General features: G+C 38.7%; 1 protein-coding gene across 1 annotated transcript in view; it reads left to right on the top strand.

Moving 5' to 3' along the window:
- The first annotated feature begins 517 nt into the window (after window positions 1-517).
- The window catches only part of Tekt3 (tektin 3), a 28,045-nt gene continuing 1,943 nt past the window's right edge, over window positions 518-26,619 (top strand). The window contains exons 1-6 of the mRNA XM_026409421.2: window positions 518-1,096; window positions 3,912-3,995; window positions 13,243-13,313; window positions 15,244-15,387; window positions 17,397-17,619; window positions 20,716-20,870. Of these exons, the coding sequence (XP_026265206.1) occupies window positions 518-1,096; window positions 3,912-3,995; window positions 13,243-13,313; window positions 15,244-15,387; window positions 17,397-17,619; window positions 20,716-20,870 (1,256 nt within the window). The remainder of the gene's footprint in view (window positions 1,097-3,911; window positions 3,996-13,242; window positions 13,314-15,243; window positions 15,388-17,396; window positions 17,620-20,715; window positions 20,871-26,619) is intronic.

Genomic DNA, 26,619 nt, shown 5'->3' on the forward strand with positions numbered 1-26,619 from the left:
CTAGATTTGACATGGAAAAAGGGTGAGAACCAAGGCAATCTTTGGGACCTTTCAGCCTCAAGTTATTTTGAATTTGCTTTTTCAAAAAGCAACTTTATAGATGAGGCAAGCGAGGCACAGAGAGATTAGTAATTTGCCCTATGTCCTATACCTAGTAAATAGCAGGGCCAATATTTTAATCCCTATCTGTTAGATTGCATAGAAGCTCTTGATTTGAATTTGTTATGGTGAAACAGTACTACTCTCTTAATTAAAAAAAAATTAAAAATTCAAATGGCCAATTAAAAAATGAAACCTTACTACATTCTAGAGACACAGAGAAGAAAATATATTTATTTTGTTCACCACTTAGAAGCCTGAGGAATGATTTAGAACAAATATCCAATGAGTTAGGAAGCACTGTAACTGATACTAAGATTTGGCCTTTTATTGGTATGTTTAATGAGATTAATTAATATGACCTTCTATTTCTTCTTGGGTCAAAACAGGACAGATTTACAGATCGTGTTTGGGCACCATGGAACCTTTAGGTTCCACTTTAACAGCAACTTATGCCCGCCCTCCACCAGCACCAACCAGCTTTCTACCAGCTATCAGCACCCTGGCATCCAGCTACAGGAACTCCTTTCCCCATCGAAATTTTACCCACAGCTTGAGCCTTCCTTGGAGACCCAGCACATACTACAAAGTTGCCTCCAACTTTCCGACCTTGGGCCCATACTGCACCAGATCACAGAGGGTGTCAGAGAGCAGTATGCTTCCCTTTGTTTCCAACAGAACCACTCTCTTCACAAGATATACTCCTGATGATTGGTACAGGTCCAATTTAACCAACTTCCAAGAGTCTAATACATCCCGGCACAATTCAGAGAGACTCAGAGTAGACACATCTCGCCTCATTCAAGACAAGTACCAACAAACAAGAAAAACCCAGGCCGACACCACCCAAAATTTGGGAGAACGTGTCAATGACATAGGATTTTGGAAATCTGAAATCACTCATGAGTTGGATGAAATGATTGGGGAGACAAATGCACTTACTGATGTTAAGAAAAGATTGGAGAGGGCTTTGGCGGAGTCTGAAGCCCCCCTTCAGGTAACTATAGAGTTTACGATAAAAGGCATTGCATTTTGATGATTATAGCCCAACTGGTTGAATTTCTGAGGTTATTTATGTTTTTTATCAGATTATGCTTTATTTCACTTGTAGACACAATCCCCTACCGATGAATCTGTAACTGGTTTCAATTATGGTAAAACCATTGCCATTTCAACACACTATGCAACCACCTTAAGTTCTCAATGCAAAGCAGGTAAGACTAATTAAGGAGACTTCATTAGAATGTACAATGTTTGGGGTGAAAATACCATCTTAATTCTTAGAAAGCCTTCTTAATCCCTGCTGTCCCTAGATAAAGATTAAAAATATTTAAGGAAAAGAATTTTATTCTCTTAGTTTGTGTCATGAGCTGCCTCCTGTATACATGTTGTGATTCTGTTTCAGGGGACAAATTGTCAAATGAGACCACTTTATGAAATAGAGTGACCTTTTAAAATAGAGACATGGGACTGAGGTTAGGACAACTGCCATGGTCATAGAGGCAGTTTCCAGTTAGTTACTAGTCTCCTAACTGGCTTTTGAGTGAGCTCAAATCATGTCCAACCCTTGCACCACATGATAGGTCCTCCAATCCCATGCTGCCCTCCACCATCGAAAGAGGACATTCCATATTTCAATATGTGCAAATCATAGAAGTTATTATGGAAGTTGTATACATTTTGATGAGCATAGCTAACGTCTTCATGTTTGCATGAGTTATTTCCTTGTGAAAAGCATTTGCAGTGAGTCTTTAATATGGTACCTGTAGGTAGGAGAGTTTGGAGAGCAAGGAGCTGGAATGTATAGTTGTTTAAGGAGTTTGTTGAGCATCCTACACACTGTCACTTCCTGTCAAACCCCCTCCCCACTAACCACAAGCACACACAAACAAAACTCCCAGAATCTGGACGAAGGTTGGTAGGCACAAACATTAGTAGTACACTAATGGTGATTTTTAAAAATTAATTCATTCTGAATTGAAGGCCTCCTATACTTCCTCTGAGTCCCAGTTCATATTGAAGATTATTGTTTATTCCATAGCCCCCACCCTACCTTCATGGATTGAAAGTATCCTTAAAATGATAGTTGTTTGTCCTCTTAATTTTTAGATGAGATTTAGTGATGATTTTTAGTAAGATGATTCTAATTTCAGTTTTTGTCTGGATGTTCTTGTATGCTTGAACACTTACTGTCAAAACAGAATCAGAAGGTTCTCATTAAAATTAGAGTTAGTTGCATAAACACAAATCTCAAAACAAAATATAGATGATCAGCTATATAAGGAAAAATGCTAAATTTAATAAGACAACATTAAATCAATGTGGTGAACATCTTTGGCCTATTAGATTTTTGGTAGTAAAAACTTATAACATCTAAGATTGGCAAAGGAGCAGAAAACAGGTACTTTTTGGGCTGGGGATGTGGCTCAAGAGGTAGCGCACTCGCCTGGCATGCATGCGGCCCGGGTTCGATCCTCAGCACCACATACAAACAAAAGATGTTGTGTCCGCCGAAAACTAAAAAATACATATTAAAATTCTCTCTCTCTCTTTAAAAAAAAGAAACAAAAAACAGGTACTTTATATAGATTACTGGTGGGACCATGGGTTGGTAGAAATTTTTCTGGAAAATAATTTAGTAATATAACCTAAAATAATCAAGAGTTCTCCTGGACCATTAATTCTCCTTCTACTAAGTATAAGTTATATTAAATAATGAGAGATACATGCAAAGATATTGTTCAATTATATCTGGATTATAGTGTACATACTTTCATATTTTATGCTTTTAAAAAATTTAACATTATACAGTACTCTCATGTCATAAAATAGTTTTTCAAAAAAGCATTTTAACAGCTACATAATGTTCTTTCATACATTATTTACCAGTAGCAATCCAAGTTTTTTTTCCATTGGAGTCATTAACATACTCTGTCTCAAAGCATACTTTGTTACAGGGGTCTACTATTTAATGTCAATTATAAAGCATTACATAAAATTGCATTACATAAAATTACATTTAAAAAAATAAAACAGAACAATGACAGAAATATGGTCAAGACTTATTTTCTATATTTTTCTCCTTAATAAAAGTATATTATTTTTGTAATTAGGAAATAATAAATGACACTTTAAAAGCAATCCCTTGAAGTTTTGGCTACACATATATTTGATATCTTGAAAAATGATCATTCATTTCTTCCTTACTCTTCTCCTTAGAAAATATTTGGAAATAATATCTTTAAGTCTATGTTTCATGTTATAGAAATATTTCTCTTGAACAAACTAAGGCTGGCTAACTTTCTCAGATGCTATTGTGGAGATCGAATAGAGGTCATCTGCTTAATTTTGTCAACCTTCCAAATTGGGAATTTTTTCAAGATATGATTATTATTATTATTACCGGTACCAGGGATTGAACTCAGGGGCACTCAGCCCCTGGGCCACATCCCCAGCCCTATTTTGTATTTTTAGAGACAGGGTCTCACTGAGTTGCTTAGTGCCTTGCTTTTGCTGAGGCTGGCTTTGAACTTTTGATCCTCCTGCCTCAGCCTCCTGAGCCTCTGGGATTATAAGTGTGCATCTCTGCACCCGGCTTTTCACGTTATTTTGAAGAGCTAATTCTTTATCTTTTAACTAGCACAAAGATTTTCTTAGTTCCACTGTCATTTTCATGCTAGAGTCTCACAAAATGGTTTCAAAAGTTGCTATTGGGAGCGTCTATTGACATTTATTAAACATTATTTTAGAACTGATAGACACTGGTTATGGTCAGCTTAAATTGACATATTCTATTATTTCTTGATCTCTAGGTTGCTCGAGAATGTCTCTTTCATCGAGAGAAGAGAATGGGAATTGATCTAGTTCATGACGAAGTTGAGAAACAACTGCTGACGGTAAATATGAGGGAAATGCTTCCATAATGAGAAGTTCAGTAATTAACTTGTGTTTTTAATGTAGAAATAAAATGCTGTTACATAAAGTCACTTATAAGAGCATACCAGATGTCTATAGCACTTAAAAAGGTAGATTTTTCATGTTTTAAAGGTAACACGTGTTAACTGGGGATTTGAAAATATAGAAAATAATAAAGATAAACATTGCTTGCAGCTTCACTGGACAGAAATTGGCATCAATTTTGGAGTGTTTCATTTTATTAAACATGCTTAGACACACCAACCAACTCACACAATGGCACACTGACATGGGTTAAAGATTAGGATCATGCTGTGTTTATGAATTTCCATAGTGTTTTATTTAGAGTTATATTGGGATAATTTTCTTTTATCATTAGATTTTGTTTGAATATATTATTTTTAGTGTTACAGCATTCCACAATGTAAAGGTGCTTACCATTTTTTAAAAAGTTGATCCTCTCTTAGAGTAGTTAGGTTGTTTCCTTCTGCCACTCTTTCTCAATTTTAGTTACATACGGCAGTATGTAAAATTATTACTATTGATAACTGTGTAACTGTACACACTTCTGTTACCTCTTTAGATTACATTTCAGGAAATGTAAAAGGGAATATGTATTTGGAAGAAAAAAAGCCTTTTTACATCCGCAAATTGCCACCCAGAAGCTGAGAGTTGTATCTGAACGATTCTGCTGAATTCTCTCTTCCACAGTCTCTCTTCCTCCTTCCACTCATTAATCTTGATTTATTTCTGAGTTCTCTGATCTTGACTTTCTGGACTAGTCACCATGAGATCTCTGCCTTTAAGATTTCAGCCATTATGCACTTGAGGCCCTTCCCAATTTCTTTCTCCTGCCCAGATATTTTCTTAAGCATGAGTTTTACATCCCTAGGTGTCTCAACATATTTTTTTAATGTTTTGTTGAACAGGTATCAGTTGTACTTATTGATGGGTTTCAGTGTGATATTTCCACCCAGGCAAACAGCATACACTGATCTATCCCAATCTCCCTTCATCCTCCTGGCTCCTTCTCAACCTGCTGTACTCTGTTGTCTACCCCTTTCTGTTGATGGTTCCAGTGTTCTCACATAGTCACGGTTTGGGGTGCAGCCACGGTCTCTTCAATCCCTTTAATAAGCGTTCAGTTCTTCTTTCCAGCTGGGTACTGGGAAATTCCCAGACCCTTTCCTTTCCCAAATTCTACTAGACAATATATATTGTCACCAATTTCTTCCTTGAGATAAAAAAACTGTTCCCTGACACTCTAATTCCTATAGGAGAAAACCACCAAGGCCTTCTGGTTGCTGGCTCCCATCTAACATCTCAGCTTTGTTTCCCTTTCTGAATCATGACAGTTCTGCTGTGAGTCTGTCTTCTTCATCCCTGAACTAGGTTTGCAGGGTTCCACCTCTTTGCCTTTGTTCGACTGATCCTTGGTAAGAATGAGTCCTTGATGATGATCTAACAATGTGGTCTTCCGAGTAATTACATCTTTATATTTTATTGGTGCTCTAGTCTTTTTTCATTAACTCATTACATTAAGAAGGATACGCATGAGCTGGGTTATAACTTGGTGATAAAGCACTTGCCTAGGATGTGGAGGCCTTGATTTGATCCTTAGCACCACCTACAAATAAATAAATAAATAAATAAAGGTATTTTAAAAAATGATAAGCAAAAGTTTTTTCTTTGCTCTTTCCTTTCTTTCACTGTCTGATTCTCTGAGAGAAATATGAACTGAAAAAATAAAATCAGGAAATCTTTGGCCACTACAGGAAGTCTATGCACGTTACTTGTAAAAATCATGGTCCCTCCTGTTGCATGGGAGTAATTATGAATAGGAAATCCTGAATGAAATGGCTTTGCATTAATGGGTCCCTGATCTGTTGTTTCTCTTTTCCCAGCTTCTGATGAATCTTGCGATTCTTAAAATAATCTGTCATGTACTTTGTCATCTTAAATGGGAAGGAATTTACCAGAATCTGTTCTTTGGCCTTTTGTTCTCACTGATCCTGAGATGTCCAATGGGAAGAAAACTATAAGCTACTTTTAACAACTACAGTTCAGCAGTTTGCTCATAAACATACATATGGTGTTTTCAAGAGATGTTTTTTGAAACTTGGCTATCATTAGCATTTCTATTATTCTGGGAGTGGCCCTCAAACATGCCTTTACATTAGAATCATGTGATGAAGTTTTTAAAAATATCAGTGACTGGGTCTTTTCCCCAGAGATTTTGATTGAGATCTGGAATGGGGACTAAGCATGAATGGTTTTCAAATATTACCATGGAAATAGTTTTTAGCTTTTAACCTTAAATTTATTTTTAACTTATACATAAAAACAAGACCTATATATTAACAGGGTAATGTGATGTTTCAATTTATGTATACATTATGCACGTATGTATTGCATCAGGTTCAAATACATGTTTAAGTCAGATTAAACATTTCTATCTCCTCAAACTTTTACCATGCCTGTATAGTAACATTTTCAACATCCTATTTTCTAGATTTTTGAAATGTACATTACATTGTTATCCATAATCACTTGTGCATATTAGATCTTTCAATCCTGTTTAAAGATTGAAATCTCAACACTAGTGAGATGAGAAAACTTCAAATTCAATACTGGGGAAATTATGTAAATTCTACCCTAAGACCTAAGATACAGGGCTGTAAGTGGATGAGATGACTGGAAGCTATTGGGGTTATGATTGTAAGTTTATTTGAGTGAATACTTCTATTGTATATTATAAATTTTGTAAACAAAGTGTCAATTGAATATAGAATATTGAACTTTTACATCATCTTGATAATCATTTTCCCCATTTAAAAAACTTTACAGCTTTGTACAGATAACACCAAGTGTAAAATTTTGAATAAAATATTTATTTTTCCAAAAATAAATCAGAGGGAGTTTGTAATGGATTTTCACATTTTCCAGTAATAGTTTATACTCCACTTAACCAGGAGATACATTAACTAAATGATTTTGTTATCAATATCATATACCTATTCCAATGGTATTACTTTCATAAAGCTATTCTTATAATATCTCAATCTGACCCAGATAATAGTTGCCTTGAAAATCTTAATGAATAGTCAGAATTAAGAACAAGAGCTTCAAAACCACAAAATATTGCTGAAAGAAATGGAAGATGATCTAAATAAATGGACATAACATGTTCATGATTTAGAAGACTTATTGGTGTTAAGAGAACAATATTTCCCAAACTGATCCATAGAGTCAACACAATTTCTATCAAAGTCCCAGCTGACTTCCTAGTGGAAATGGTGAAGTAAATCCTAAAATTCACATGGAAATCTAAGGGATGCCAAATAGTCAAATAATATTGAAAAAGAGGAAAGTTGGAGGATTCTCATTTCCCAATTTCAAAACTTATTGCAGGGCTACAGTACTTAAGACAGTGCAGTATTTTGGGACAGAATTTAAATGTTGAGAAATAAACTTTCATAGTTGCCATCAATTAGCTTTTGACAAGGACGCCAAGACAACTCAGTGAGAAAGGAATGGTTTCCTCAGCAAATGGTGCTTTGGACAATTGGATATTCATGTATGAAAAAATGGAGTTGGATCCTTATATAACACCATATAAAAAATAAGTCAAATGGATCAAATATTTAAATGGAACAGCTAAATTGATGGAGCTCTTGGGAAAAAACTTGCCTATAAATATGTGACATTGAAGAAGGTGTTGCCTCTTAGATATGACACTAAAGCACAAGCAATTAAATAAAAAAGGGGTAAATTGATCATCATCAAAATTAAAATTTTGGTACTTCACAACATGCTCAACAAAGTAAAAAAAAAATCTTTGCAGATCATATATCTAGTAAGGGACATGCATCTAGAATATATAAATGACTATTATGATCTTTGGAGAGAAAAATAGCCCATTTAAAAAATGGGCAAGGGATCTGAATACATAGTTCTCCAAGGAGAACATACAAAAGACCAACAAGCCTATGACAAAATGTTCAACATCATTAATTATTGGGAAATGTAAATCAACATCACAATGAAATGTAGCTTCATACCCACTAGTGTGGCTATAACAACAACAACAACAACAACAACAAAAATACAGAAAATAACACATGAAACTGTGAAGGAATTAGAACCATTACATAGTGCTGGAAGGAATGTAAAATGAGGCAGTTGCTTGGAAAATGATGGAATGCAGTTACTTTATGATCCAGTAATTCTAATTTTAGGTATCTACCCAAAGAGAAAAAAAAATGTATACCCTCTCTCCAAAATACTTGTACCTGATTGTTTATTGCAACAATATTCATGACAACCCCAAAGTGAAAAAAACCCACATTTCTATCAGCTGACGAATGGATATATAAAATATGGTATAGTCATACAAGGAATGGTATTGAGCCATGTGCTGACATAGATGATGCTCAAAAGCAGAATGTTAAGTGAAAGAAGTTGGTCACAAAGAACCACATATCGTATAATTTCATTTATATGAAATTTCCACAAAAGGGAATTTTTATAGAGTATGAAGTTAGGTAAGTGATTGCCAGCCTAGACTTGGGGGATGAAAAATTTGGGGGGACAACTAATGGCTGCCTGTTTATTTTATGGGGAGGTAATGAAAATGTGCTGAATATGGTTATGGTGATGAGTTTAACAACTCTGCATATACTCAAAAAAATGAATTGTATACTTCAAATAGTTAAATTAGGACATGTGAATTTTATCTCTATAAAGCTATCTAAAAAGAAGAAACTTTTATATCTTTTTATCTTTAAGGGTCAATAGCAAAAGTTGCTTTATCTAAAAATTTGAATCTGCAGTTAAAGTAATGGCTCATGAATTGAGGGGGTGCCTTGTCACTGCCAATTAATTCAAGTAGTGAGTGTGTCCTGTCACTTATTCAAGATAGTAGGCATATATTTATGATTATGATTATTATTATTATTATTATCATCATCATCACTTTATCAAATAGGTCTCAAGGTTTAGAATGAATAAATGAGCAAAGAAAAGAAAGGCCTACTTTTGAAAGACATGGGCACAGTGAAAATTTTTTTCATGGATTCTATTGGCTATTACATTCAATTTGTGAATCAGGTTGAGAATCCCTAATCCAAAAATCTAAAATCTGAAATGTTCCAGAATCATAAACGTTTTGACATTTCAAGAGGAAAATTCCACACCTCATGTAATAGTCCAGTCAAAACACAGAAATATAACATGCAGTTGTATAAAATTACCTTCAAACCATGTGTATCTGAAATATAAATGGAGCTCGTGTTAGTTTGTGTTTAGACTTGGGTCCCATCCCCAAGATATTTCATTTTGCATATGCAAATATTCCCAATTCTGAAAAAAAAAATCTGAAATCTCAAACACTTCTAATCCAAAGCATTTCTGATAAGAGATGCTCAAATTGGATTTAGCAAACTTTTATACAAGGGCTTCTTTGGGGGAATCTACCATGCTCCCATCTTTAGAGCACTCCCAGACCATGATAATACCCTTCGAGTCTGAAGATAAATGAACCCAGAGAATCATCTCCTATGCAACCCATCCTGGCCTTGCTTGCTCTGGGACACAGGCTAGGCTTTCTACTCACATCTCAGGCTGAGGCTCTGGGCTTGGCCCCAGCTGGCTGGCCAATTTCCTTCCCACAAGTGACTTTCCCTCCTTACTGATATAGGAGAAAGCACAAACACTCCAACTGCAGAGGCTTATTGAGAATGTGCAAGCAGTGAATTCCAAAGATGGAGAGACATCCCAGCATTTCAGCCCAGCACAGCCCTGATCCCAGGATGGAAAGAAATTTGGGTGGGTTCTGACCACCAGTAATAAGAACTGCTCTCCTCACATATGTTTCCTCCCAATGGTCCATATTTCTTAGCTGAAAGTAGAGCAGAGCTCCCTTCTAAAGTGAAGCTTAAATTCTAACATCATGCAAATTGCTCTTCTTGCAACATCAAAAGACCTAACACTTTCTGAGCACTTACCATCTGCCGGGCACATCATTATCTACCCAACAGCCTTGGAAAAGGTATTATTACCCTTAGTTTATAACTTGACTTTGGTCACAGTTTAGCAAATGGAAAAGCCAGCATTTGAACTAGCACTGTCTGATGCCAGCATGTCTTTAGCCACTCTTCCACCCAAGACCTGGGAGTGTGAGGCAACAGAGGAGATGTTTAGCAAGACTTTGCAGTCTGTATTCTACCTCCCTCACCCTTGTCCAGAGAATACAGTTGCCAGCCATAGGTGAATTGTAATGAGAGATGCTTCACAGAAATTTCAACTGCTCAAATGGTAGGATAAATGGAAGGTTCTTCAAACATCTGGACACGATTCCTTATTGCACTTTCATCCAGAGCTCTACAAAATAGGTCACATTTTAATCATTTTGGCCATTGAGATTCCGAGAATCTCAGAGAAGTAGCCAGCGGCATGCCATTCATGGAGTCCATTATTCCTCACCAAGTCAGGATCCAGAAGTGTTGGAACCACTGTCCAGCCTCGTAAATATGCAGTTCTCAAATGCTGCGCCAGCACCTTCGCTTCCCGAGGTGGAGGCTGCAGACACAGGTCTACTGGATCCAGGCTTCTCCCACACTTTTGCCTTCTGTGTGTACCCACTTTCTTCTGAAAGTCTTCTTCTTGTAAGCTGGTAAGGGAATGCTTTGCCCTCCATTTACTTCTGCTATGGTATTTCAAGGTCACCTCTATGTTTGAACATAGACTGATAAGTTAACATGGGGGACAGCTCCAGGGGTCTTTGGGTTCTCATGATCCCTCTGCCCCCACCATTCTGACATTCACTATATGACATTATTTAAATGCAGATGAAAAATTATTATTAAATTTAAAAAAAAATATATCAAGAGTCTCATTAAATGCATTTTCCCCCACTAAAAGTCCAAGGAGAATTTCCTCTATGTGCTGTGTGAAAACTGTGGGGTTTTAAATGGTGTTGGCAAGGAGGACTACTTACATCCTTTACCAGCATCTCATTCATCACTACACACACACACACACACACACACACACACACACACACACACACAAAGTCATTGAGACAGATGAAATAGAGCAACACAAAAATTCAAGTTTAATGTAACAACCGACAGCAACACTGTGTAAGAAAACTCGGCCACCTGTAAGAGCAGCGAGAACTTTGGTGCCAACGTGTGATGATGGGAATTTAATTCCTCATTTGCTCCATTAATTCAGAGTATTGAAGAATCAAACAGTAGGCTGGTCGCTGAAGGTGCACCCAATATTTTTTTATGTTAGATAATAAAAAAAGACAACTACATAGGTGTTTAATAATTAGTGCTAGAGTAGAGTGAAGAAAGTCTTTATAATAAAAAAATAACTATTTGGGGGCTGGAGATATAGCTCAGTTGGTAGAGTGCTTGCCTTACATGCACAAGGCCTTGGATTCGATCCCCAGCACCACACACACACACACACACAAAAAAAAAAAAAAAAAAACTGTTTTAATCAGCTTTTCATCTCTGTGACAAAAAGACCTGATGAGGACAACTTAGAGAAGGAAAAGTTTATTTAGGGTCTCAGTTTCAGAGGCTCAGTCTGGCTGATTCTATGGCTTTGGGCTCTGAGATGAGGCAGCACATCATGGCAGAAGGGTGTGACAGAGAAAAACAGCTCAGGACACAATAATCAGGAAACAGGGAAGGGGCTACAGGGAAGATGAACCCTTCCAAGGCACACTCCCAGTGACCTACCTGCTCCAGCCATGCCCCACCTGCCTACAGTTACCAGCCAGTGAGTCCATGTAAACCTGATTAGGTCCCAGCCCTCATAATTTAATCATTTTATCTCTGAATATTTCTGCACTAACAGAAGCTTTCGGGGGAAACCTCATGTTCAAACCATAACAACAGCAAAGGCAGAAACCAAGAAGGTTTTTTTTTTTTATATTTGATAGATATTTGCTAGATTTCAACATCTATATAAAAATACCATGCCCTCAAAATATAAAGGCAAGGGCCAAAATGGTCAAAAATATATTTATAATGTACATGATGGGAAAGGACTGAATTTTAAATACCTTAAACATCCTTACAAATTAATTTTTTTAAACACACAACAGAAAAAATAGACAAGCCTGTGAACAGATTACAAAAGAAAGTCAAATGAGAAACAACTACATACTATATTAGCCTGCAAATTCAGACAAGTGGGCTGTTTATTTGAGTAAGCTGCCATCACATTAGCAAGGATTTACAGGATCAATAATGGCTACTTGGGAAGGGACAAAGGCAAGTAAAGACATTCATCGTTGTAGACACATACATTCTTGGAAGAGCACATTGGCTATACTTGTCAAAACCTTGGAGAAAATCATACCCTTTGGCAGCATTTAAACATTTATTAAGGTTGTTCACAACTGCATTGTCTAATGTCATGGGAAAATGCTCAAGTTGACAAGTGCCACAAAACAGCATACGCACGATGAACTCTTTTGATGAAAAAAGTGATAAGGATGATTATGTGATTATGTATATCTTTTAAAAATGTCTTCTTGGTGCTGTTCAGAGTTCATGAATTTTCTATGGTGAATATTAATTTCAGAGAGCAATCAATGTTTATCTTAAAAATCTCTGATATAGCACATGCTTGTGGAATAGAGCATACATCCTCCATGAAATAGAGAATACATCAAAATGCTACATGTCTGGTCAAGTGGAAAGGTATGGCTGACATGGTCTTTGCATAAACAGCATCACAATGTATTGACCTCCAGTTTGGACCAAAGAGTTGGGTCTGCTGAGGATTATATATACTGCCAAGGACAAGCTCCTGTTGATTTCACCTTTTCTATCCTTGATTTACTTTGATTTTATAGACTAGCTATTATAGAAGAAAACACACACTTAAATTCAAACTTGTTTATTACAAGGGTTTCTATTTTTTTCTAATATTTTAGTTAAGGATAAAGATAAGAAAGGGAGAAACCCCCTAGATATTACTCATATCCCAACTTGATCCATAATATAATTTTCCTAAAGCCCTGTAAGGAATGAGTCTCAATCTCCTATTTAGAAGTCAATATCATGGGGACATATAGGTAAATAAGTAGATATAAAATTGCTTTCTTGCTTAACAATTTTCAAGAAATAAAAGTTTTTCTTATTGCTGACTTTGTTATGCTCAATAATGAAAACATTAATGTATTTTTGTTTTTCAATTGAGTAGGAAGTTGATGTTATTCTATGTTGTCAAGAAAGAATGAAGCTACATTTGGATAAGGCTATTGCCCAACTTGCGTAAGAGCTTTACCTCTTTATACGATTTAAAAGTTACCATTGATCTATTCTGTCATGCCTCCTATTCATATTTTTCTTAGCTTCTTATAAGAACACACACATGCACACACATATTTGTATTCAAAGGTTAAGACGAGAGCTTGGAATATTTGCTTTAAATTTTTTTAAAAGCAATAATTCTGAGATCCTATGGAAAGGATTTCTGCTTTCACTGGGAATATGTCTTAAGATTTTTCAATTCAAAAACCTTTAATCTCGATAAGAGGTGGACTTGTGTGTGCTCAGCCCTACCAGTTGGTAAATTCGTGATGTGTGGCTTGCTTATATTTATTTTTCATCCCTCCTCAAAGACTCTTCTTCCCTGATTATATCCTCACAGCCTTCACTATATCCCCATGGCAATTTAATTGTTTATTTATCTTTTTAATTTTTTTCTCACTGAGGTCCAATCTCAGGAGATTGTCTTGGATCTATCTTTGAAATACATGCAGAATACAGTCACTTCTTGCTTCCTTTAATGCTGTCCCCTAGTCTAAGACACCACCATCTCTCACCCAAGTCACTGGAGTGGTCTCCCAATGGGTCTCTTTGGGAGTCTATAGGCAGGCAGCCTATTCTTAGCCTAGCACCGGAATGATCCTTTTAAAATGCACGCTGGTAGTCTCCATTTTTATTCGGAGGGAAGCCTGACCATTTCCAATGGGCAACACAGCACTGCATGATCTGATTCTCCCTTTTACAAGACTTAATGTAACATGGGGAGACATTCTCTTGGTTATCCTGTTTATGATCATAACTCACCCTCTTAGACCCCTTGATCCTACTTTGCTTTTTGCAGTTCTTCTAATGACATAAACTCCTTTCATTATGTGTATCCCTCTGTTTCCTCCTAGTAGAGATAGCTCCTTAGAGGAGAGATGTCTCTTTCATCCATGGATACATCCCAGGCTCGCAGATGCATGGTGCCTGGCATGTAGTAGGCGCTGAATGATTATTTGCTGAGAAAACTTATTCCAAGAACAAAGATGTAACTCACCTATCAGTTATGTTCACCCCTCACCCTTGGCTTGTCTCTTCAGGAGTGAGCTGTGGGTCTGCCTCTATCTGGCAGGGAAAGCCAGATCAGAGCTCACCTGGGTCTCTTTCTAGAAGAGGGACTGCTGGAGTATAATGCTAGAGAGGTCTTTGTATGCCATTTCCCAATTACATTTATTATAATAAAATTTGTTATCTATTTAATTTTTAAAAAAAATAATGCTAGAGAGGGCACCAAATTCCTGATCTGTCTGTTAATTTGTTTTTATCTTTTTTCTTTTTTATGGTACTGGGGATTGAACCCAGGGCCTCACACATGCTAGGCAAGCATGCTACCTCTGAGCTACATCCCTAGCCCCTCCTAATCTCTTTTAAAGAACTCCTTAGCTCCTTCCCTGGAGGTTAATTTTGACACATGGTTTTTATCTCCTGGCTAACTTCTTAGCCAGAGCGTGAACACAAACTGAGGTCGTGGATGGACAGAGGGAGGCTTGGCTATAAAGACCTCATAATTTCTTGGGCAATAGTCTATACTCAAAAATAGAGGAGATGATGGTCAGGATATAGCAGAGGAAGAAGGAGAAGGAAAAGTAGGCACAGAGATGAACAGATAACTTTAAACCAGTGAGCTGTCAGGAATGGTTGTGTTGAGAAGATGCCTGGCTCCTGTTTATCTACACCTCTCCCCAGTTCCACTCCGCCCCAGGGCAGGATAGTGTTCCCATGACTCACAAGTAAGGCTACCTCCAAAGAATGCTTCTTTTGATTGGAAAGTAGAGTGTGTGTGAAGGAGAGATGAGGAGAGTGAGAATGAGAGCCTGGCCATAGGAAGCCTCCCCCCCCCTTTTTTTTGTGGCATGGATGCTAAGGTTCATTTACCCATTTCACGTTCCAGAGCTAATAGAGCCGCCCAGCACGAGCTGGAGAAGGACCTAAGCGATAAACAAGCAGCTCAACGGATTGATGATAAATGTCACCACCTGCGCAACACTTCAGAGGGTGTCAGCTTCTTCCGTGGAGTGGAGAAGGTGGATGCGACGTAAGTCAGGCACATGCTATTTCTGTGGCATTTTTTTTTTTTAAATGCAGGGCCACTGTACCATGGAGCTATCCCCACCCCCATCCCTTTTTATTTTATTTTTTTTTATATTGAGACAGGGTCTGGCTAAATTGCCCAGGCTAACCTTGAACTTGAGATCCTCCCGCTTCAGCCTCCTGAGTAGCTGGGATTATAGGTGTGCATGACAACTCCCAGCCACTTCTGAGATTTTTTTTTTATGTCATTCATTCATTTATCTATTCCTTCCTTCCTTCTTTTTTTTTTCAAAATAAGACAGTTTAGGGTTGTCTTAGTCAAATTTCCCTTGTTATAACAGAATACCTGAGGTTGGATGATTTATTAAGAACAGAGGTTTATTTGGCTCACTGTTCTGGATACTGGGAAGTCTGAAGGCATGATGAAACTTCTGCCATGGGCTTTTGTACTGAAAAGGAAAGGGCAAGCAAGCATACGTAAAAGACAAAGCTTGAGGGGCAAGTTCACTAACCCCCACACCTGCTGCAGTGTCCTGGGGATGGAACGCAGGGACTCATGGAGGCTGGGAATTGCTCTGCCACTGAGATATACCCCTACCCTTTTTAATTTTATTTTGCGCAAGGTGTCCCTTAGTTACCCAGGCTTACCTCCAACGTGTGATCCTTTGCCTCAGCCTCCTGAATGGCTGGGATTACAGGCAGGTACCACTGCACTTGGGCTCACTCATTTTTATAATAACCTTCTTGAAGGAAAATTAACCAACTCCCATGAGAAGTGACCCATTTTCTCAAGAAAGACATTGATACTTCTTAATGACCTAATCACTCCTTAAAGGCTTCCCCTCCCAACACTGCCATGATGGCAATCAAAGTTCTAACAGGAGTTTTGGAGAGGACACATCGTATTCAGACCGTAGCACGGGTCAGATGTCTGGAGGTGAGGGACACACCCAGCTTTGGTTGAGTGAGCATTCAACAAGCACATCCTGCAGTCAGGCCTTGACAATTACATCATCCTGTATCCTTTGGAAAAAGAATATTTGTTTTTTATTGTTTGAGCTATGGAAACTACACCTACGTGCTACAGAACCTCAAGATACACAGATGAGCACAAAGAAAATCACATGTTGTTACTTCTTGGATATCCTGGACTCTGTGGTAGCCTGAAAAAAGCCAAATCCTTTCTTACTACTGCTAGTTAAACTTATCCTGTTAATGGTTTTTTTGTCAGGCTCCTGGATGCAATCTTGAGCAGAGTTCATGGATTTGGCCAGCCAATAACTTTAAAGATAATCCAATTGATTGAGGTGAAAATTTACATATAATAAAATTCATCTAGTCTAAATGTAGATTTCAATGGGTTTTGACAGATTTGAATGCCTATGTAACAAAAACCACTCTGGAGCTATTATCTTTTTATTTTTTTTTTCTTTTTTGTCGTTGTAGATGGACAGCATGCTTTTATTTTATTTATTTTTATGTGGTGCTAAGGATCGAACCCAGTGCCTCACATGTGCTAGGCAAGCGCTCTGTCAGTGAGCTACAGCCCCAGCCTCTCAAGATAGTGTCTTTTTATCAGTCTCCTCAAGTTTTCCCATTTTTCTTCCCATACTTATGTCCCCGCCCACTTCTAAAGTGACCCCTAAGGGGATTCTCTCCTCTGGAATGCTTTACCCTCCATATCCTGCCCCCACCTCCGTTGGCTCACCTGTCCCAGCCACAGTGCCAGTTACCAACTTGAACTTTTAAATTCTTCAGGTATGAGTAAGAAGCAGACCTTCTTCATTAATTTTTTTTCTGCCTCTGAATTGGCAGAAGAGTTAGTTTATGCTCTGGATTTATAGAAAATGGGTTAGGAATAAAATAAGGAGCAATTAAGAAAAGTTTAAATAAGCTTTGGGACGGGTGACTTGGGGGGTTTCTCTTTCACAGTCTAAGTGGTAGCCTGCAGATTCACTAGGCTGATTCATTATTGTCACCACTATCTGGATGTCCTTCCCTTTTTTTTTTTAGGGTCTCGGTGCCTGAGTCCTGGGCCAAATTTACAGATGACAATATTCTCCGCTCTCAGTGTGAACGGGCAGCTTCTGCCAAGCTAAGAAATGAGATTGAAAACCTTCTGGTTGTGACTGCCAACGAGATGTGGAATCAGTTCAACAGAGTGAACTTGGCTTTCACCAATCGAATTGCTGAGACTGCAGATGCTAAGAATAAGATCCAGGTTCATTTATCAAAGGTAAGTCAACCACATGTGGTACCCCTTACCTGACCTGGACAAGGCAGGGTGCTCTGGGACCACAAATCTCTCACCACTCCCAGAAAGACACCGTAAGGCACATGCCTTCCTGGCCACGTAGAGTAGGAAAAATTAAAAACACTACAAAGCCTACCATTTATTTCAGCCAGGTAGCCAGGTGTCAAAATGAAATTGGAACCCACTGGTGTTTGGAAAACAAAGAGTGCACTATGTAGGGAAAAAGGTTTTTTCATATTTAATGAAAACAAAAATATTATTATTAAAGTTTAATGGCTCACTTTATATAACTAGAAAGTGAATTTATTACTATAACATATGGTAGGAGTGTTTTCTGTTCAATGATTTCAGACCCTTTTTCTGGACTATAGAACCAAATACAGGAAACTATTAGGTAGTTCAAAGTGTTCCTGATGTTGTAAATGTTTAAGTACTCTCAATGTAAGGGTTTTACAATGACAATAAAAGAAAGTCATATGGTTCGAGATGAACAAATAGCTCTTTCTTTATTTAGCATCATTCTTGTAACTCTTCAGCATTTCTGGGGACCATGCTGCATGTCCTCGGTCATTTCTTAAGAGCCTGACTCTGCTATTTTGTTGCTCTAGGGTGGTAATGCCCAGCTCAAAGTGGTTTTCCAAGGCTACAGCAATTCACAGTTCCTTCTCATGCTGTCTTCTTTATGCAGCAAATACTAGTTGAGGCAGACAAGTTGCTCCATTGTGAAGGGCAGAGAAACTCAGAATGTCGTTTTTATTCCCAAGAAGCTTGTATTTGGGGAGAAGAGATGCGTGCATATGAAAAAAAAATGAGCGATGCATAACAATAGGAAATTACAAATCGTGATCGCCAAATAACAAATGTGGAAAGTGTTTTCGGGGTGTGGAGGGAGAAATAAACATTCCAAGTAGGACAGCATCCTGAATGAAGTCTTCGAGCTAGCAAATCAGAGGTTAAGTTCAGGTCTACGAAAAGGCCATTGTGGCTGACCTGGACAGAGTGTGTGGTAGGAGAAAAACTTGGAAAAGTAGGTTGCAGTCAGATTATAGAAGACATTGTTGGGAAGGTGAATAGGGTCAGGATGCATTTTTAAAGGTCTTTTGGACAGCTGATGTGATAGAGTTCCTTTTTTAACCAAAGTGTTATTCACTACTATTTGAGTTTGTTAGGCAACTGTAACAAAGTATCACAGTCTTGAGTGGCTTCAACAAAGGAAAAAAAAATAATTTTTTCACAGTTCTGGAGGTTAGAAGTTTGGGCTTAAGGAGTCTAATGTTTGGTTTCTTATGAGGCTTCTCTCTTTGGCCTCTAGGGTGACATCTTCTCCCTGTGTCCTTGCATTATCTTCTTTGGGTATTTATCTGTATCCACATTTCATCTTCTCTGGGTATATATCTGTATCCAAATTTCCTCTGTTTATAATGATACCACTCATACTGAATTAGAACCCACTCTAATACTTCTGCAGAGACTTAATGCCTCTGTAAAGACTCCACATATGACCACATTCTGAGATACTAAGGGTTAGGACTTCAACATTTGATTTTTTTTTTTAGGAAGAGATGCACAATTCATCTCATAAATACATGCAAGGTAGTATAACAGGCACGTTGGGGATATATTCATCTGAATGTCACATTGATCTGCACTCCTATGTCTTAGAGTGGGATAAGACATGCACATAGAAAGGTTGGTCCACTGGGCAGAGTTCAGAAAGAACCACTTGTAACTACAGACAAAATATTGAGATTGTTTAATAAAAGGAGTGGTTATTTCCATTGGTGAGAAACAGGCATGTCCTTATGGAGTAGGTGACATCTGAAGAAGGCTTTGGTGAAGAGAAGAGTGTAAAATGATTGTTAATGGGTTGCTGAAAGCTTGGGAGAGAAGTAGTCCAGGGTTATGTGTCAGACTTAGGAGCTCCTGAATTATACAGTGCTAAAAATGTGCATGACTGGGTAGTTCTCTATGGGGGGGGGGGAGAAAGGATGTAGTGTTGGAATTGCCCAGACAAAACTTGCCCTTGGAATAAATGAGGAGTAGGTAGAGAGCACAGCAGGTGGACAGAGAAAAGAGACAGGTTTCCAGGACAGGGAGCTAGTCAAGGCCTCAACTTTGACTTGACAGGCAGTTTCATGAGAGCAAGGAGGAACACAGACAGAATACAGGGGCCACCAGGAGATTAGATGGGTAGGAAGTGGAGAGAGTGTTCACAGGCCATGACTGAATATGTTTGTCACTGAACATAAGCAGAGAGATGGGAGAGGAGCCTGTTGGGGTTGAGTGTGAGAGAGGCAAATACATGAGAAATTTTTTTTTAATTTGGTGACACTTGGGCATGTCTGTACCTAACAGGGAAGGAGCCAAGGGGAAGGAATAAGCCAAGATAATGGGGAAGCTGTGGAACTCTCAGAGTGCAAAGATCAAGGTGCTGAGAGAAGCAGAGAGGAGGAGAAGGAACCAGGAGAGGATCTAACTTTTTGCAATTTGGGGAACCTCTGTAAGACACAAAGATTAAAATCAGGGGTAAAAAAACTGCTGACGCTCTTCCCTTGCAAGTGAGTTATTGGAAAGCTGAAACCCAATGAGCTTCAAGGCAAACTTTTGATAGCAGGAAAACAACTCTCTTAAGGAGGACAGAGAGACAAGGATATCTTGATATGAGGAGCAAGGTGAGGGCCTTTCAAATCTCATGGGCCCACTTTCCTTTCTTTACATGCAGATGTGCACTGGTTAAGTGATTAATAAGGGGAGGATGATCCAGAATGGTGTGCACAGTGAGAAGCCCTGATCTGTAGCAGCTGCCAGTTTCCTACCCTGGTCCCTTTCCATGTGAGGTCACTGAATCGAGACTTGGGAAGAGAAGCACACAGTGAGCTCTCTAGAGCCCATCCAAGCAAGATCCAGCACCTCACTGCAGATTCTCTGGGGGAAGGAGTAGGAAGAAACGTGGTTCTCAGTGAATTAGCTTCCTTCTCCTCTCAGGAGTGAGGCAGGTGGCCAGGCAAGAGGCCAGAAGCAGGTTGCCAAGAGATTCATTCACACAGAGCTTTAGGCAATGGCTTCTCTTTATCACAGACACTGCAGGAGATTTTCCAGACGGAGAGGACCATAGAATCCATCAAGAAGGCCATCAAGGAGAAGTCTGCCTTCCTGAAGGTGGCCCAGACCAGACTGGACGAGCGGACGAGGAGACCCAATATAGAGCTCTGTCGAGACATCGCTCAAGTACGGTAAGGTGGAGGGTGCACACCTGGGCGGGAGGGGAAGGCACCAGGCTTACCCCAGTACAACCCATCAGCTTTCTATAGAGGCAGTTTCTGACAACACACATCATGTAGGTGCCTCTTTAAAAGTGTTAACAGTGGCGAATTGTGGAATGGACGGGTAAGTTACCGTTTGGGATGATGAAGGTGCTTTGGAGATGGATGGTGGTGAGGGTTGCACAGCAGTGTGAATATACTTACATCACTCAACTGGACACTTTGCAATGGTTAAAGTGATAGATTTTATGTTATGTGTATTTCGCCATGCTTTTTTTTTTAAAAAAAGGAAATAATATCAAAACTTCACACACACACATACACACACAAAAAAAATGTGTTGATAAACATTTAACTCCTTCAGGGTGTTCAAGGTGATGTGTGTGTTTCTGAGAACTACCCTGGAGTCTTTGGAGTTTCCAGCTCACCTATCTTTACTTGTAGGAGTCAGAGGCTATTGGCTTTCTATGTATTTCTCAGTGTGGGGGATCCTTGTGAAAAAAAAAAGATACTTTTGGTACCGATTCTTCTGACCGTCCCCACTCATTTGCTGTCTGTGGTCTCTTTTGGGCATTAATATCTGTTCTTGCCATTAAGTTCATCCTTAGGATCCTCTGATTTTCCTGAAGTTTGCATTTGGGCTTCCTTTAGTATTTTCTGTTCTCAGTAGAAATAAAAACAGCTGGTCTTCATCAAGCTCAGCTTTGGCATACACATGGCAGGAAGGGTCTGACTCCACAGTCTATCTACTAGACACTGCATGAATCTTATTATTATTTAAACTGTAAAGACCCCCTTTTAGCATGTACTTCTAAGAAACTAGCCAAGATTCCCTTCATCTCAGCCTCCTTCTGGCATCCTTTCCTATTTCTCAATACCTGTCAGCCTGCCTTTTCTCTCTGGAGTCCATCATCACTGTCCTTAGGTCATGAAGCACTCCCTACAGATGTGAGTCAAATGGATAGTTCATGGAGGAACAAAAGGGCTATGCTTGGACTCCGGAAGCCTTTCAGATGCAACTTGTCAGGTCTCCTACCTGGTCTCCTGGCGGAAGTTCTTTATCATCAAGAAGGATTTCTCCTAAGGATAAGCCTGTTATGGACACTGCTGCAGAGAACAGCCATGGTGGGAGGCAGTGAGCTCCTGGAGGGGGAGAGGACGGGACCTTTGTGAGTGAGGTCAACAGTGGTGACTTTGATGACCATCATAATAATTAAGATACTGATGATAACTATGAAAGCAATGACAATAATAGCTGCTCCTATATTTCATCTACTCTGTGTGGAGCTGGGTTGATCCTGGGTAGTATCTTCGTTTTGCAAATGAGAAAACTACAGCAGGAGAAAATTGAATGCCTTGGCCCAGGTCACATCTGGTGGTAGGTGAGAGCCATGGTTTAAATCCTGGCCTGTCTTATGACAGACAATGATGTTTTAGTCATGGGGAGTTGGGAGGTAGTGAGATACCATAAAAGCAACTCTATTCAACTAAATGATTCTCTTCTGCTTCCCCATCTTCTATAGTATATCATGCTTTATCCGTCCTTGGCCATGTCTTTGATCTCATTTGACCTTCTTAACGCCCGTAATAGATGATGTGACAAAGTAGGTGAAGCATCCTTGTCTCCTTTTCTCACAGAGGGTCACAGAGGAGATCAGTATTGCTTAGCACTCTCCATGTGTAGCACCCTCATGGAAAGTCAACACGTGTTGTCATGAAACAGGCGTCAGAATATGCAGAAAGTTTGACTTAAGAGCTTTTGACTTAAAATGCCCTGAAAGGATACCCATTCAGCCATTCTATTGTCCACTTCCGGTGCATAATTTAATTATTTACAGGAGATAGTCAAGACTCAATGATAAAATATACTCTGTGTGGGATGATTTTGCCCAACTCTAGGCTACCGCGAGTGCACTGAGCATCTTCAGGGTAGGCAAGGCTGGGCTGAGATAATCAGTAGGATAGGTGTATTAAATTCACTTTTCAACTTACCATATTTTCAGTTTTCCATGGATTTATCAAGACATAACCCCATCATAAGTCAAGGAGCCTCTATACACAGACTTCATTCCCTAAATTAGCTTCACATAGGTGCTTACCCAGGCTGCATGGTTCTTAAAATGGGTTCCATAGAACCCCTCTTCCTACAGAGCACATTATTTGGGATAAAGTGCCCTTCACCCCCAGAGGCTAGAAGTGACTCAGCACAGCCAGCCTGGAATGTCTCCCTGCTTCAGAACATACCCACTTGGCCAGTTAAGCTTAGGTCACAAATCATGATTTTTGGCAAATATTAAGAGAAGCTGAGCTGATGTTTTATCCTCCAAAAATTTCTGTAGAATCATCAAGTAGGGTTAGGAATAAATTATTTAGCCAGCAATTGGACAAACTAAGAATTGCTTTTTCCTTTGACCTGCTAAAGATGGAACCCAGGGCCTCACACATGCTAAGCAAGCTCTCTACCACTGAGCTATATCCCCAGTCCATAAAAGGTTTTGAGCAGCAGTTTAAGATGACTTTGGATTGACCAACGTCCTAATGATTCCACAGATTCCTCTGAGAGGCAGAATGATTTTTACTCTCTTTTCCCCCTTTCCCAGCTAAATGGAATTTGCTTTTTCTTTTGCTTCGTTAACTTCCTAGTCTATCTATTCCTTCTGTTCCTTTATTGATTTTAGGACAACACCTCCTTTTGCTTCTCTCAAAATTTCCCGGATGAATATCCTTGCCAAAAATATTTAGGATTACTATTAGGGGGAGAGGATCATTTTCCTTCTTAACCTGGTCATTCTGAAAGCAACCATTTAGCTCTCTAGATTAAGAAAAAGCAAAGATCAGTGGAGTGTCGATGGAGAAAAAATTGCTGTTTTCATTTCAAGACTTGTATTTTCACTGAAAATATTACAAATGGCTCTTTCAAAAGTGATTCTAAACCTCCTTGGCATCTTTGGTGATAAACTTTACTTAAATAATCTTGACATTAAAAAAAAAAAAAACCTGCCCCAAATAGTAGCTTTACTTGCATTTGAATGCAAAGTGATTTTCACATCTGTAATTACAAAAAATAAAAATTGAGTGCCTTCAGTAGACTAGTTTTCTACAATCTACCAAGAATAGGAAAACTGGTAGTTAGTGAAATATAGCCTTGAAGATGGTGAAAAGATGTGTTTCTAATGGTTCAAGTTGACAGGGAGCATGGTGGTAGCCCCTAGCTGTGCTCACAACAGTGGGGAGACAAAGACTTTTACTGTCTGTGTTCTGTGGATCTTAAATTCTTTTCTTTTCAACATGATATTTTAATGTATACATTTTCAAACAATCCCTCAGATACATTTTCCACTGGACTAGAATTTGGCCATGAAGAGTAAAGAATCATTTATCACCCCGCTCTGTTTCTTACATTTTTCGGTTCAGGGTTCCTTTTGAAGTCATCGAGGGGTGGGAGACGAGAGGCAGGCCCCATGGTTTGATAAACAAACCACCGTCATAAATCCCATTCCCAGCCATCCGCAGCAGCCTCTCCAAAGCTCTTTTTCTTTGCTAGAGATATTTTATATCTTGGGATCTTTGGTTAAAAAAAAAGGCTTTCATTTTAATTCAACTTGCTCTAAACAGCAGCAACAAAAATATGCTTTCAGCTGAGTTCTCAGATCTTGTGTTCATCCCCAGACCCAATGAAACTTGGGCACTTAGTTTTAGTTTCTTGCCTTCTCCACTGGGATGGAGAAAGCAGTACAGTTTGTCAGATGAAAGGAGATCATGGGGTGGATATTTCCACTGCCTGCTTTTCTTCTTTTTTTTTTTTTTTTTTTCTTATGGGAGCTGACAAGTGCCCTTACCCTCTGAGGCTAGATGCAGTGACCTCAGTAATGGACATCTCCAGATTCTTCCTGCCTTTGCTTCTTCCATTTGGTCTTCTTTCCCATTGGCTCTTGTCTTCCCTTGTTCAATTTTATGGATTTGGAGCTTTGGGAAGCTCCCTACCTTTCAAGCCTACCTCCTTCACCCAAGACATGGAAGTTGGCCCTTCATTCAACTGTACTTTTTGCAAACCTATGAGCTCCAACCTAAATAACAACTATGATGGTTTGGTGTATCTCCTTGAAAACATTCACAATTTGTCCTTTAGGAAAAGAGAAGCATAGGGATTTTTTTCTTTTTTTTAGTACAAGAATTCTTGCTCTGATTAGCATCTTAATATTCTTTGAGACAAGCCCACTTTGTGCCAGATAACAAACTGTCCTTTGGGCAGAGTTGCCAGATTTTGCAAATTAAAACACAGGACAGCAAGTTAAATCTGAGTTTTGGATAATCAAAGAATATTTTTGCATAAAAGTACCCCAATTATTGCATGCAATATTTATATTAAAACCACTTAAGGCTAAATGGAAATGCTTGTACTGAATTTTTTCAGCAATAAAAAGAGAAGTGACTGACACATGGTACAAATAGAATAAACCTTGAGGACATTCTGCTCGGTGTAGTAAACCAGTCACAAAGGGATAAATACTTTATACTTCCACTTATATGAGGTGCCATGTGTAGTTAAATGCATGGAGACCAAAAGTAAAATGGTGGTTACCAGGGCCTTGGGGAAGAAGGAAGGGGAATTGAGTTTCATTTTTGCTAGGTTTTTGGTGGATAATGGTGATGGTAACACAAAAATATGAATGTATTTAGTGCATTGAACTGTGTACTCTTAAATGGTTAACATGGTAAATTTTATGTTATGTATATTTTTCCGCAATTGAAAAATATACTTGCACCAAACAAATTACTCATTTGTCTGAAATTCAAGTTCTTTTGGGCATCGTGTGAGAATTACTAATGGAAAGGAATGATGAGAGGAGTCATCCTCCAAGGAGTCCAATGCCCACAGAGGACAACTTCCTGGTTCTCTGCTTCTTCTCTTTAATTTCAAGGAGCTGAGGCAGGGGGCAGGAAATGGTACCCGGTCCTTAGTATAGCCACCGAGGCTCCACATTTCCTTCTCAGCTTCCTGAATAACCTGGCCTGGTTTATAAACACATGCGGGCTGTATATTTGAGGAGAGGGCAGTTCATCAATCCTCCAGGCTCAATTTCCTCATCTGTAAAACAAAGAAGCTGGGTTCGACCATCTCTGAACATTCCTATTTCAGTTGCAAATCTCTGTGAAGCCACACAGTTGCTTTGGTATAAAGATTTTCACGTGGTCTGGATGTTTTTTCTGACATCACAAAATCTTTTTCTATTTTTAGGGACATCGTCATCCCTATTTGTTCATAGTCATTGTCCTCTTTGTATTTTTAACTTCATGTCAATATTCAAATAAATGAGCTCCCAAAATAAAGACAATTATTGTAGGTTTGCATCACTGGTTAAAATGTGATGTCCAGCCATCTCTCCATATCCATGGGAAATGGATTCCAGAACTCCCCCTCAGTTACCAAAATCCACAGATGGTCAAGTCCCTTAAATAAAATGGTGCCTTATTTGTTTATGACCTAAGCATATCTTCCTGTATATTGTCATTCATCTTTAGATTATTTATAAATACCTAGTATGGTGTAAATAGTTGTTATCCTGTATTGCTTAGAGAATCATGACAAGGGAAAAAAATCTGTTCGTGTTCAATATACATGCAATTTTTTCCTCTGAATATTTTTGATCTGGGGTTGGTTGAATTCACTGGATACAGAATCTGAAGCTATGAAGGACGGATCATACTTGGAGTATCA

This window comes from Urocitellus parryii, chromosome 7, assembly GCF_045843805.1.
Source record: "Urocitellus parryii isolate mUroPar1 chromosome 7, mUroPar1.hap1, whole genome shotgun sequence".
Lineage (NCBI taxonomy): Eukaryota > Metazoa > Chordata > Mammalia > Rodentia > Sciuridae > Urocitellus > Urocitellus parryii.